General features: G+C 41.2%; 1 protein-coding gene across 4 annotated transcripts in view; it reads right to left on the minus strand.

Moving 5' to 3' along the window:
• The window catches only part of cdh19 (cadherin 19, type 2), a 39,347-nt gene that overhangs the window by 9,049 nt on the left and 18,384 nt on the right, over positions 1–11,914 (minus strand). For all 4 annotated transcript variants that reach the window (XR_003049388.1, XM_025054512.1, XM_025054510.1 and 1 more), the window contains 7 exons: positions 9,061–9,424; positions 8,331–8,625; positions 6,609–6,728; positions 5,791–5,958; positions 4,287–4,477; positions 2,664–2,917; positions 363–499 (listed from right to left, as the gene is read on the minus strand). Coding sequence is in view for 3 of the 4 variants with exons in the window: in XM_025054512.1 (XP_024910280.1) it covers positions 363–499; positions 2,664–2,917; positions 4,287–4,477; positions 5,791–5,958; positions 6,609–6,728; positions 8,331–8,625; positions 9,061–9,285 (1,390 nt within the window). In the remaining variant the exon portion in view is untranslated. The remainder of the gene's footprint in view (positions 1–362; positions 500–2,663; positions 2,918–4,286; positions 4,478–5,790; positions 5,959–6,608; positions 6,729–8,330; positions 8,626–9,060; positions 9,425–11,914) is intronic.

Raw genomic sequence — 11,914 nt, forward strand, 5'->3', positions numbered from 1 at the left:
CTGAGATGAATTAGTCATAGATTTACATAAAAAGTATTGCGGGATAAGTCAATACTCGCAAATGATCATCAAAAATATGATGGATTTAAAACAGTGAAGAAATTGACCTTGAGTCAATACAGAATGATTTTTAAAAAATAGCTGGAAAATCAGCAATTAAAAAAACCCAAACATTGCCTTCTGTGGAACAAGTGTCCCGGGAGACAACAACTAAACGTCCACAAGACTTTTTATAGGAAAAACAACAACTAAGGAAATGTGCGAGGTCATGGTTTAACCACCTTAAACACTTGAATTAGCATGTAGCACACCTATAGTTTGAACTCAAAGGCTGAGGAAGAGGAAGATAAAGTCCTTCTCACATGTTTCCTTGGCTTCCACCGTCACATTGTGCCAGTCTGCCGTCTCTCGGTCCAGAGTTCTGACAACAGTGATGGTTCCGTTGTTCGGGTCTATTCTGAAAGCTTTCGTGTTATCGCTCCTTTTGTCGAATGCATATCTGAGGAGGGAAACATCACACATTTAGCAGGCAAGGCCGTTTTCTGGGCCAGACAAAAACATTGCAATGCCACAGGGAGATTAATTAGGCAAAATGCTCAATTTTTTAAATTTGTTGTCAGATATCCAACAAAGAGAGTAACAGGCGCAGGCACCAGTGTGACAGCAACAACACTGAAAAAAACAACAGATGGCAAATGAATAAAAACATTCTGTGTTTTTTTATTATTTTTAATTGAATGTTGTTTTAAATCTGGTCACAGACTTTTTAGATTTTTAATAAAAATAAAAAAAAAAAAAAAAAAAAAACAGAAAAAAGTGTCTGTTCACTGTCACCTTAGATGGTGCAGAGGTTTAGGAACTTTTAGCCAATCTTTCCCATGTAACATGATCAGATTATAGATGAATGAATGATATGGCACGTGGTCATTAATACATTAAAAGATCATCTGCATACGTGGAAATACGTGGCAGCATAACTTTATATAGAAAAATTGGACCATTCCTTATTAAAGACTTCATCTGCTCCACCGTCAGTTTTCAGTGGTTTGAGTCACACATTTATTAAAACTACACTGATTCAAACAACAGGAAGTCCAGTTAAAAACTGAACAATACAGATATGAGTTTTCACGCCACTTTTTAACGAGTGTACAAACTTTTCTGAAATTTTTTTAATCAAATCAGAAGAATCTGGGCTGAAACTGAAAGTTTAGTCTGTGTCCCATGACTTCATAATTCAAACGGTAACTACCCCAGTGTCAAAGCTGTATACAGTAAACCCTTGTTTTTCGCGGGGGTTCGCGGGGGGTTACGTTAAGAAGAGAACGTTTTTTTACAATTAAATACTCAGAAAAAGAAGAGAAAGAACGAACAAACCATTTTACAGTCTCAACCATTTGTTTCACAAACGAACGGAAGATTCATTAATTCCATAATGCCGACCTACAGCCGCATAGCTTTTAGCTTCATTTAGCATGTCCAATAGTTTTACTTTATCACCGATAGACAGCATCTTCCGCTGCCTTTTGGTCCCTACCGCAGGTACTCTTGCCGGTCCAGAGCGTTTTGTCGACATTATGGGGTTTGATAAACTCGAAATTGCAAGAGAATTTGCACGTACGTAATGTCAATTTGGCAAGCTGTTTTACGTACGTGTACATATTAAACCGCAACGTTATTGGCGCACAGGTAGAGAAGAAGCGGAGTGACTTTTTAGCCAATCAGAATGCAGAACACAATGCACGACGCAAATGGAAAATGGCCGACTGGCGACAAAAGGAACGGCACAATAACATTAACCAGAGAAGCTCTCTCTGTGTTCAGGATATCAATAATTTACTCGGCTAATGTTTGTCTCCTGACATTTTGTGAGGCTGAATGTGACAATTTGCACCTTTAATATATCATAGGCAGAAGAGGCGAACCGGAATCTTTATAAAAAAAAACATTGGCTGACTGTTGATACAAGTGATCGTAAATCCACGCTGAATTAGAGGGAAAACCCTGTTCTACCGGGCCGCTCTGCAGAATAAACCAATTTGACCAAAGCAATCTTAATCATATTTGCTCCAACTGAAGCAAAAAGGCCCTAAAATGTCAGGCTGAATTTATTAATCAATGAGACTCTGTCACCAAAGGCACTGTAATAGATGCCAGGATGGGGATGATATGCAGCACCTGCCACTCCGTAAGCTGTGCAGAGATGGACTACAGACATCAGCGGCGCTGCTGTCTCCCCTGCAACGTGCCCCACGTACAAATGACTACAAATCTCAATTCTACACGCCACCCTGTGTGGTGCTTTATTACATTCCCACGTCCTCATCCCACGTCGGCTTGTGATAATACCATGGTGAAAGATAGAAAACATGTGAGGTATGGGGGGCGGGAGGGGATCTTCATGATTTATTCAGCCGAGTCTCATTTCCTACTAAAGTAATATGAGATAAATACGACAATGTTGGGGGTATCCAGAGATCAAGGGTAAAAATGGCTGCATCCAGGCAGCACAACTATTGGAAATGGAATGATTTTTCACCCTGTCGAGGAAACTGTCTCTCCCCGGGTGTCTGGAGGCGTTCCCTCTCACCTCCAGCTGCTACCAGATTCACCAGCCCTGTTGTCCACCTACTGGTCATGACATCTGAAGTGTTTCACGTTACCTGATTGTATTGCTGACCCCGTCGGTGTCTCGGGCGCTGACGCTGCCGAGCACGGTACCCACTGCCGCGTTCTCTGGAACTTTCCATTCGTAAAACGGTGACAGGAAGACGGGCGGCTCGTCCACATCCTGCACAATGATCTTGAGTGTCGTCCTGTCCGTGAAATCGTCCAGACTCAGGAAACGGGTGTCAATGTGATCGTTGACGGCCTCCGCAGCCATGACATAGCGTCTCTTTGTTTCATAGTCCAAAGGCTACGGAAGGAGAGAACATTTATTAGGTTAACATTTCTGCGGTCGCTGTGACAGGCAGAAAAAAAGGAGGGAAAATGTATTTCTAATTAAAACTAAAATTGTAATTAAAAAACAGGTTATTTATTTTTTACTTTTATGCAAATATTTTTCAACACATCCAAGGGGTATCATCTGCATAGACTGTAATTTTTTGGAAATATTTTGTATAGTTTTTCCTTTTTTTTTTTAATAAAGTTTCAAACCTAGACACGATTTGAACATCCTTCAGTCAATGTCAGCAGATTTCAAACTTTGAACATCTACTTAGATGAAGCTGCATTTTCACTTCATTAAAAGTTACAAAGTTCATAATAAGAAAACAGCGTGCAAACCACCAGCTGCCCCCCCCAAACAAAAAAAAAAACAAGTCGAAGACACAGCCTGTAACGTTGTTCCTTGTTATTTCATTATCATCTAAATTGAAATCTCCCGTGAGAAGCATAGAATACGGTGGGAAAGTATGAAACCTCGAGTCTGAAGAGAAAAAGTCCCGTTAAGGTTTTGAAGCTCAAGAATATCTGATCACTAACTTTATAATCTTTTTTTTCAAATCATAATGTGAGTTAACTTCCCAGTCATTTCATTCCTTTACTCCACCATCGGTTCTGTTTCAATCAGTGACTCATTTTTACAAATTATTTAAAAATGTGTGAAAATATATCTTGAAAAACTCAGGTGAGAGTGATGATCACTTCCTTCTATTATTTCATGGTTCAAATTACTTTCTGGCAGTTGTACTGACATTTTATCACACAATGGCGTGACCTTAACGTTTATAATGCTAACTATGCCGAGGGAAAAAATGTCTGTGTCCAGAAATGATTTGCCTGTAAAAGACTCCAATGTTAAAAAGAAAAGTATGAAACAAAGCCGTTTAATTAAAAAGGCATTTTGTGTATTTAACTTTTGTCCAGTTTGGCTGATTATGTTTAGGAAACTAATTAAATTTTTTGTCTAATGGCATCATTTTAAAAAATTAAACCAAAGGGTTAGCATTATAAAAAATAAACCAAAGGGTTAGTAAACTTTGACCAAGGTTCATGTAACTTTAGCCTTGATTACTGCCATGTTCAGATTAAAGGGACAATCCTGATGTTGATAATAACTTTTAGACTATTGGATTTTATTTACCATTTATGTTGACATAATCCCTGTGCAAAAGTACCACTGGTGTTCAAAGTCTGGCCTGGGGGCCTGCTGTTGTACACTAGTGGATGATCTTGTCTCTTTAAATTTTGCTTGCTAACAATTATATAAATAGTATTTGTATTAATTGAATAACAGTTTGTTTTTTAGTTGAGATGTTTACAGGTGTGACCTCCACATCTACCTGGGCGAGCACGACCACGCCCTCCTGAGTCACTGGGTCTGTCGTAATGGTGAAGGTGGAGCTGCCCTCCAGATCCTCGTTCAGGGTGTAGGTCATTTTGGCATTGACGCCAACGTCAGCATCTTCTGCCATAATCCGTCCCACTGTGGTGCCCACGGCTGCGTTTTCAGGAACGATGAAGGTGTACAAATCTGCGAAGGATGGAGGTGAAGTGCAGCATCGCCGCGTTAACAAATACCTGGTCTAAAAATGATAACCTACATTTGGAGAGGCACAGATAAAGCCGGGTCCGATCATTAAAACCGTGCCTACAGCGCATGACAGTCACTGGGTAATAGCTGTGGGAGAACGTTGGCTAGTCTGTAACGAGATAAGAGCGGAGGACATTGTGGCGAATTGTCAATTTGTGCGATAAGTTAAGGGCCAAGTCCACATAATCCCAGGCTAACTCTAATAGGGAGATGAGAAAATGTGATTGTGTGTCTTCAAACGACTCCATTTGGACGACTGCCATCGCCAGGGCAGAGGTGACGCTCCAGTGTGGTCGTGCAGTATTTATGAGTACTCCACGTGATACAGTAGCGCCTTAATGTGAATGTGACATTATTAGTATGAAGTTTCTGCCTCTGTCTGTTTTTTTTTTTTTTTGCAGAATTGATTTCTACCCCTGACGTTCCTTCAGCGGGGTCTATCACTGAGGGGGGAGGGGCCCGGTTTGATAGGAAAGGTCATGACAAATGTCCTTTTGGGTGTGAATGATTAAATTTGCTCATGTGCACGTGCGCTGTATGTGGAAGTGCACGTGCATCCATGTGGCTGCATCTTCTTTTTGTTTGTCTTTCATTTTTCACTTTTCCTATTTGAGCTCCGTCGACTCAATAACAAGACGTGTGCCGTCCAATGTAACGCTGGCAGCGCGAAGCACTCAGCCAAACAGGAGAAGCATAATCGAATAAGTAGCTCCCAGGTATAATATTAAACATGTCCTCGCAGCCTGTAACGCTCTGTGGTCTCTCATTGATTTTCTGAATGAGTGTGTGTGTGTGTGTTTGTGTGTGTGTGGTATGCAATAATCATAAGTGACTCACTGTGAAGACCTGCAGTGGGTCGGGACACAGTGTTGGACTTTGTGAAAAGGTGGAGTTTATATTTCATGCAAATTTGCAGATACGGAGGAAGGAGAGAAAAAAAAGTAAAATGAAAAAAAAAACAGTAAAATGTTTTGGAAGGAAGAAAGGAGAAAAAAAAAAAACGCAAAACTCGACGACACCATGCCGGTTCAGTCTTTAAAAAGAAGAGGGATTTGAAAATCAAAACTGGAAAGTGGATTTAAATAAAAAAGCAGAGATAAATTGAATTGGATGAATGGATGGATGGATGGATGGATGGATGGATGGTTGGATGGATGGATGAATGGATGGATGGGTGTATGTAGCATCTGTCCTGTGACCTCCTAACTTCTCCACGTCGCCCCCTTTAACGTTGGTCTTGTTCTCCTACTCACGGTGCTGAAACGTGGGTCCGTTGTCGTTGACGTCGGTGAGGCTGACCGTGACCGTGGTGGACGCGGAGTAACCTCCACTGAGACCCAGCATGTCCTTCACCTGCACCACCACCAGGTACTGCTCCCGGGCTTCACGGTCCATATTGGGCATCGACGTTTCAATGATACCTGTAGGTGGAGAAGACGGAGAAGGAGCTCATTAAAGCTCATTACATTTGGCCGAGTTTCTTCTGTTATAAAAAACCAAATGCAAGAAAAGAAAAGGTTTTGCCTGAAGTGGTTTCTGAGAGGCTGCACATGCCGTGTAATAAAACAGCACTGCAATAAAGTTGAAGTATGCAGATTTAATCAGCACGGAAAGAAAAGAGCTTTCAATGACTTAATGCTTCCTCTGTCTGGCCAAAGTCAACAGGAGTGAGTTTGATTTAAGCGGATTAGTTTGGATTGATCCGGTAGATTGATGTGTTCATGTCCTGAAAGGCTTGTTTATAATCACTGATTTATCCTGGGTTTCAATGGAAATGGAAAGTTTTTCAGACTTCACTCTGCCGTCAGTCAAATAGTTCTAAGACAGATGATAGAACGTCCAAAGGTTTCTGACTTTATTATTTTTAAAGCAGTGAGAACACTCACCTCCGGAAAGATTTGGACATTTCTTTGTCGGAGCATTTTGTCTTGTTATAGTTTTTGATTTGACAGTTGTGGACAAAAATAAACATTTTTTAAAATCAGAATCCAACCTGTTTTTTTTTTACAATTTGAGTTTCACAACGTACTGTTCTAGTTTCCCTGCAAGTGTTAAACTTTTGCCTTCTTACCTGTTTTTGGCTCTACAGAGAAGTACGGCTCCCCCTGCAGGAGGGAGTAGATAAGCTTGGCGTTGTTCCCAAACATGGGATCGTCTGCATCAGTGGCCGTCACCCGAGCTACAGTGGTTCCTGCACAGAGAGGAACGTATGAGGAGGAGGAAGAGGAGGAGGAGGAGGAGGAGTGAGGTGTGGCTGCAGACTTCGTCCACAGGGAGATAAAGTGATTGTTCCACATTTCCCTCAGGGTTCTACTATCTATCTGTCTGTCTGGCACCGCAGGAGAGAGTGTGGATGTTGTCTTGGTTGTATGTGTGTGGTGGTGGATGTGAGGGAATCTGGGATGTTGCAGCAGGTGTTTCCGTGACAACCTCTCCAACCCTTCGGCCACGTCTCCGTCTCTGTGCACCTGACCCTCCTTCTCTGTCTCCTTCACACCCTGATTCTCCTCCTCCATCTTTTCACATTTACTCCCATTTCTTCCAGCTTGTATCATCTTCCTCATCTCTCCTTTGGTCCCTGAGGGAGTGTGTGTGTGTGTGTGTGTGTGTGTCTTTCACACAGATTTACTACAGCGTTTCTGATTGTCATTCTCACCCCTGACCTTCGCCCTCTCACTTTTTTTTTTCACCTTCAAAGTCAAACACATCAGGGTTTATTGCCAGTGAGATATTTACGCCACCAAAGCAGATTACACAGAAATTGAAATGGTAATTTCTGCGCTTATGATAACATTATTGAGAGACAACATTTAGCCACAGAGGCAGTGTGAGCGGCGGTGACGCAGAATCAAATACTTTTTAACTTCCTCCTCTGCCTTATTGAAAAGGAAGTTATATGTCTGAAAAGTTTGAATTTAAATATTTATGAGCCAAAACATTCCATCTTTAGGCACTTCTCTGGACACAGCAGAAGGTAATCTTAATGTATACATTTTATTATTGGAATATGTTATCCTTATACGCTACTTTAATATCTTAAAACCACTGGAAAGCGCTACACAAGCAACATTTGCTCAACCTTAATAGAAGCTTCACTCGACTCTCACAAAGAAGGGACATGCCATTTAAAAAAGCCAAGAAATTTAAGAAAAAAAAGGAAAAAGCACTTTGAAATGATGAGAATTATACTGAGCTAACATCCAGATAGCAGGAGTTTCAGAACAGAATATCAAAATAAAATAAATATTGCTAATGTTAGCCACCAGGCTGGCTAAATATTGTCCTACATAATGTAGAAACATCTTAAAAAGTGCTCTTCTAATAGTTTGTGTCCTGATCTAAATATATGAAGGGCATCAGGAGCAGAGAAGATCTCGTCAGAATGTGTATAAAATATAATTTTTTTTAAATCTCACAGTTTGATGTCGGCTGGTTATAGGAGGACAATTCAGTTTCATAGGCAACGTGTTCCAAGTGAAGGCCGTTTACAGCAAAACTATGAATCAACATCAACAGGACTCTGGAAGGACACTGTCTGTCTGCTGAATATTTAAAAAATGTCACCTTTTATAGCTGTTTGTACCACAAATTAAATTTCATTTATCTCTGCGTTTCTATCTGAGTCACGTCAAAGATGTGACGAAGGCCTCGGCCGATCACCGTTTCTGTTTATCTTTGTTTTTGTTGGGGATTTGGGCAAACATACCCTCCCAGATCGAATCTAAATTTAATTCCCAGAGCGACAGCTCTAAGTTTTAAGACAATCATTCCCTGCAGGTTTCCGCAGACTCACCGATCGGAGACATCTCCGGGATGCTGGACACATACGGTTCATTCTGGAACTGCGGCGGGTTGTCGTTGATGTCCTGCACCTTGATGATGAACTCAGACTGAGGCTCCTCCGGTTCATTGGTCCACCTGTTAATGGCCTGGGCCTGAAGGACATAAAAGGCCTTCTCCTCCCGATCCAGACTCTTCAGGGTCCGGATCTCTCCGGAATGCTCGTCGATCTGAAACACCTCACCAGCGCCTTCACCTGATAATATGTACTTGATAGAAGACTCACCTCGGTCAGAATCAGATCTGATCTGCAAAGAGGAGAAAGGAAGGAGATGAGACACAGGAGATAAAAAGTTATTTTTTAGATTTTTGAGATGGAAGTCAAAAATTTGGTGGAAAAAAAGTTCAATATTAAGTTTTTAACCCTCATGTAATTGTAAATTTCAAAAGAATCAAAATGGTATTATGTTTTTAAATTAAATAAAGAGTTCAGTGAAAATAAAAATAAAAGTAACTAATGTAAAACATCTGGAAACAAATCACAAAATCACTGAAGTGACATGATTTGAATTTTAGATACAAGTAAGAATTCTGACTCTCCACAACCATTTCCTGCCCTGGGCCAACAGAACAGACCGCTCCCCCACCGTGCGGCCTTATTAAACACTTCCATTTCCACCATGTTTTGCAGAGTGAAATCACCACATCAAGGACATGGCGGTCGTTCAATCCGCAGCCCGTACCTGGCCAATCACACGGGGAGTGGGATCTTCCTCGGGGACAAACAGCTGCTTCCAGATCCAGCCTCTCTTCAGGCGCCGGTGCAGATGAGTGCACCCCCGGGCGAAGTGAGGGGCTTCCAGACCTTCATGACTGCAGCCCAGCATCACTCCGCCAGGAATCACCGAGAGGAACATCAGCACGGCCAAAAGGCCGGGCCGGCCCACTTTTACTGCCCACCAGTGCATGTCCTCTGACGGAGGTGTCACCGGTCTGCTCTGCTGCTCTCTGCTGCCCCCGACTCCTCATTCACCAGCACAGTAATCCATGATCCCAGCGGTGCCGTGTGCCGACTTGATGATGTGCTCTGTATGCCGACTCATGTCTCTGAAATAAAAAAAAAAAATTGTTAACAACGTAATTAATTGCTGCAAAGGGAAAGTTTCCAGCAGTGCACAGACATTCTGCAGAAGGAGGAAATTAAAATCGGTACTGATGTAAAATCTAAAAGGATCGGATGTTTAATTACACAAAGCACTAAGTAACAAAGCAGCGATTAAGATTGAAGTATTTCTATTGTACAAGTGCTTCTAGGTGTTTCTAAATCACGATTAGAACGCATATTTATAAACACGGGGCAGAGTTTCTAAATCACGATTAGAACGCATATATTTATTATTCAAGAAGTTTGAGAGTCATTTATGCTCCACGCAGTAGGTCAGTGATTTGAAGTCCGGTGGTACTGAACGGTGTGACCATGTGGACTTTACAGTTTCCTCCCACAGTCCACAAAGGGTTAGGTCACTGCTCATAGGTGTTCTTGAGTCAACCCTGCCCGTCTGTCTTCATCCGTTTGAAACTCCTTCTAACTTGAGGAGATCAGGTGTGATTTTTCGACAACTCTACATGTGTTCATTGTTTTGGTGAAATACTTGGTCTAAGGATTTTGTTACCTCCTCCAGTCAAAGACGAAGTGATTCAACATTTACAGCATCGTTGCTCATTATTTTCCCAGCACACTCTCCCTTTGACATTGGTTAAAAAAAAAAATCAACTTTTCAGCCTTCTGTATTAGGTTTGACTATTCTGCTGAAGGAGTTGAAAAATCAACTCTTTGTTTTGGAAATTCAGACAAGGCTTCTCATTGTGTTCCTGAAGAATAGAAAAAAAAAAAAAGGCAGTGCCAGGAACTCCATTCCTCCAGCATGACACTGCACTTCGCACGGCCAACAACGGCCGGCTAATGAAGACGTCTAATTGGATCAATGTCTCCACAGACATGCGTGGCTCTGACCAAGTTTGAGGCAAATCAATGCAGCAATTATAAAGTGGTGCAGGGACCGGGGTTCAGAAGATCCAGGAGGACAAGGAAAGTCAAACAACAACGACGCTGAGGGAAAAATGTGACGGGACCACACGTGGACAAACGGCGTCATTGACGACCAGGACTGACTCATGGTAATGTGTGAATTTTAAAGTAACATTCCCTGACTCACACATACGCAATTGTCCAGGCGTGTTTAACAAAGTTCACTTCTTATATTAACACTTTCCTTGTATTCATCACGTCATTACTGCTACAAACAAACTCTGTGAACGTTGACGGGTCATTATTCTTATAAACACAGACTTTTTGTGACCCGCCTGCAGCGACATTAAATAAAAGAGGATAGTAGAAGTTATTAATTTAGTGGGAGTCAGATAAAGGGTCACACGTCTTCCAAACGAGACAGAGATTAAAAAAAAAGAGGAAAATTAAAATGAAGAAAAATAGAGACAGTTGATCAATACTTGGGGACAGTTGGAAATAAATGAAAGAATAAACCCAAACCCATCAGTGTAGTATTAAATACACAAAATTATTTTGGCCAAGTGTCATATGAGTAAAACAATTTTGGTTTTGAAAATTAATTACCATTACTAACCCAACTACTAGTCAAAGAATTAATAATATATGAAGAATATTTTTTTTAGGTTTTGACAAACACACAACTGGAAAACAGTTATAAAAAAGTTAAAAAATAAGTTTTAAAAAATTTGAATAATTAAATGATATTTTTTATACCAAATCATGTTTAACAGAAAGCCTTGTTTAAACTGTTTATTCCTTATTTTCTAAAATTTTAACTTTTTTTCCTGGAAAATTACAGCCACAATTAACATAGATACGGGCAAAGATTGGCCCAAGAGCCCACAGTTTGGACCACTGTGATGTAGAAATGAGCCCACCACATAAACACTGATACTGACCATCAGCAGATGTTATTATATAATACTCAAATATCAATATCTTATTATGAACGTCTGTTTCCAAAATACACATTTGGTACAGTGGAGGCCTGCAGAAATTTGAAGTGCTGGAAATACAGAACAGGAAGTTGTTGCAACAGTTGGAGTAGCTGCAGTGCGAACGCCTTAGCAGCTCATAATGTTCACGTTTAATCTGCTGAAGGTAAATTAGCTGTCAGGACCCATTTGTAGTGAGTAGCTGAGAATCAATTACTGACGAGAGCTTTCATTTCTCCTCATCTCCTGCGCACGGTGTCCGTGCAGATCGCGGAGGCGAGGGTTAGGTGTTTGTGCTTATGTGTACATCTTTACGGCAGTCGGATTCATACGAGCGCGTGCCGCGGAGTGACATTTTCCAATTAGTGGCCAGTGAATCGTGAGCCGTTATGCTCCTCCACGGGGCTGCTGCCAAGAAGGCGCCCAAACTGAACGCCCGCAGCCCAAAAGTAGACAACAGCTCCCAGTGATGCTCCTGCTGCAGCTGCCAACATGCCACGCATTCTGTTCAAAAATAAATAAATAAACAACCAAAAAAAAAAAGGTTCCCCAAGGGGTTAAGGAATTTACTCATGGGGGTAAAAAAAATTG

The sequence above is a fragment of the Cynoglossus semilaevis genome, chromosome 3 (assembly GCF_000523025.1).
Source record: "Cynoglossus semilaevis isolate Cse_v1.0 chromosome 3, Cse_v1.0, whole genome shotgun sequence".
NCBI lineage: Eukaryota > Metazoa > Chordata > Actinopteri > Pleuronectiformes > Cynoglossidae > Cynoglossus > Cynoglossus semilaevis.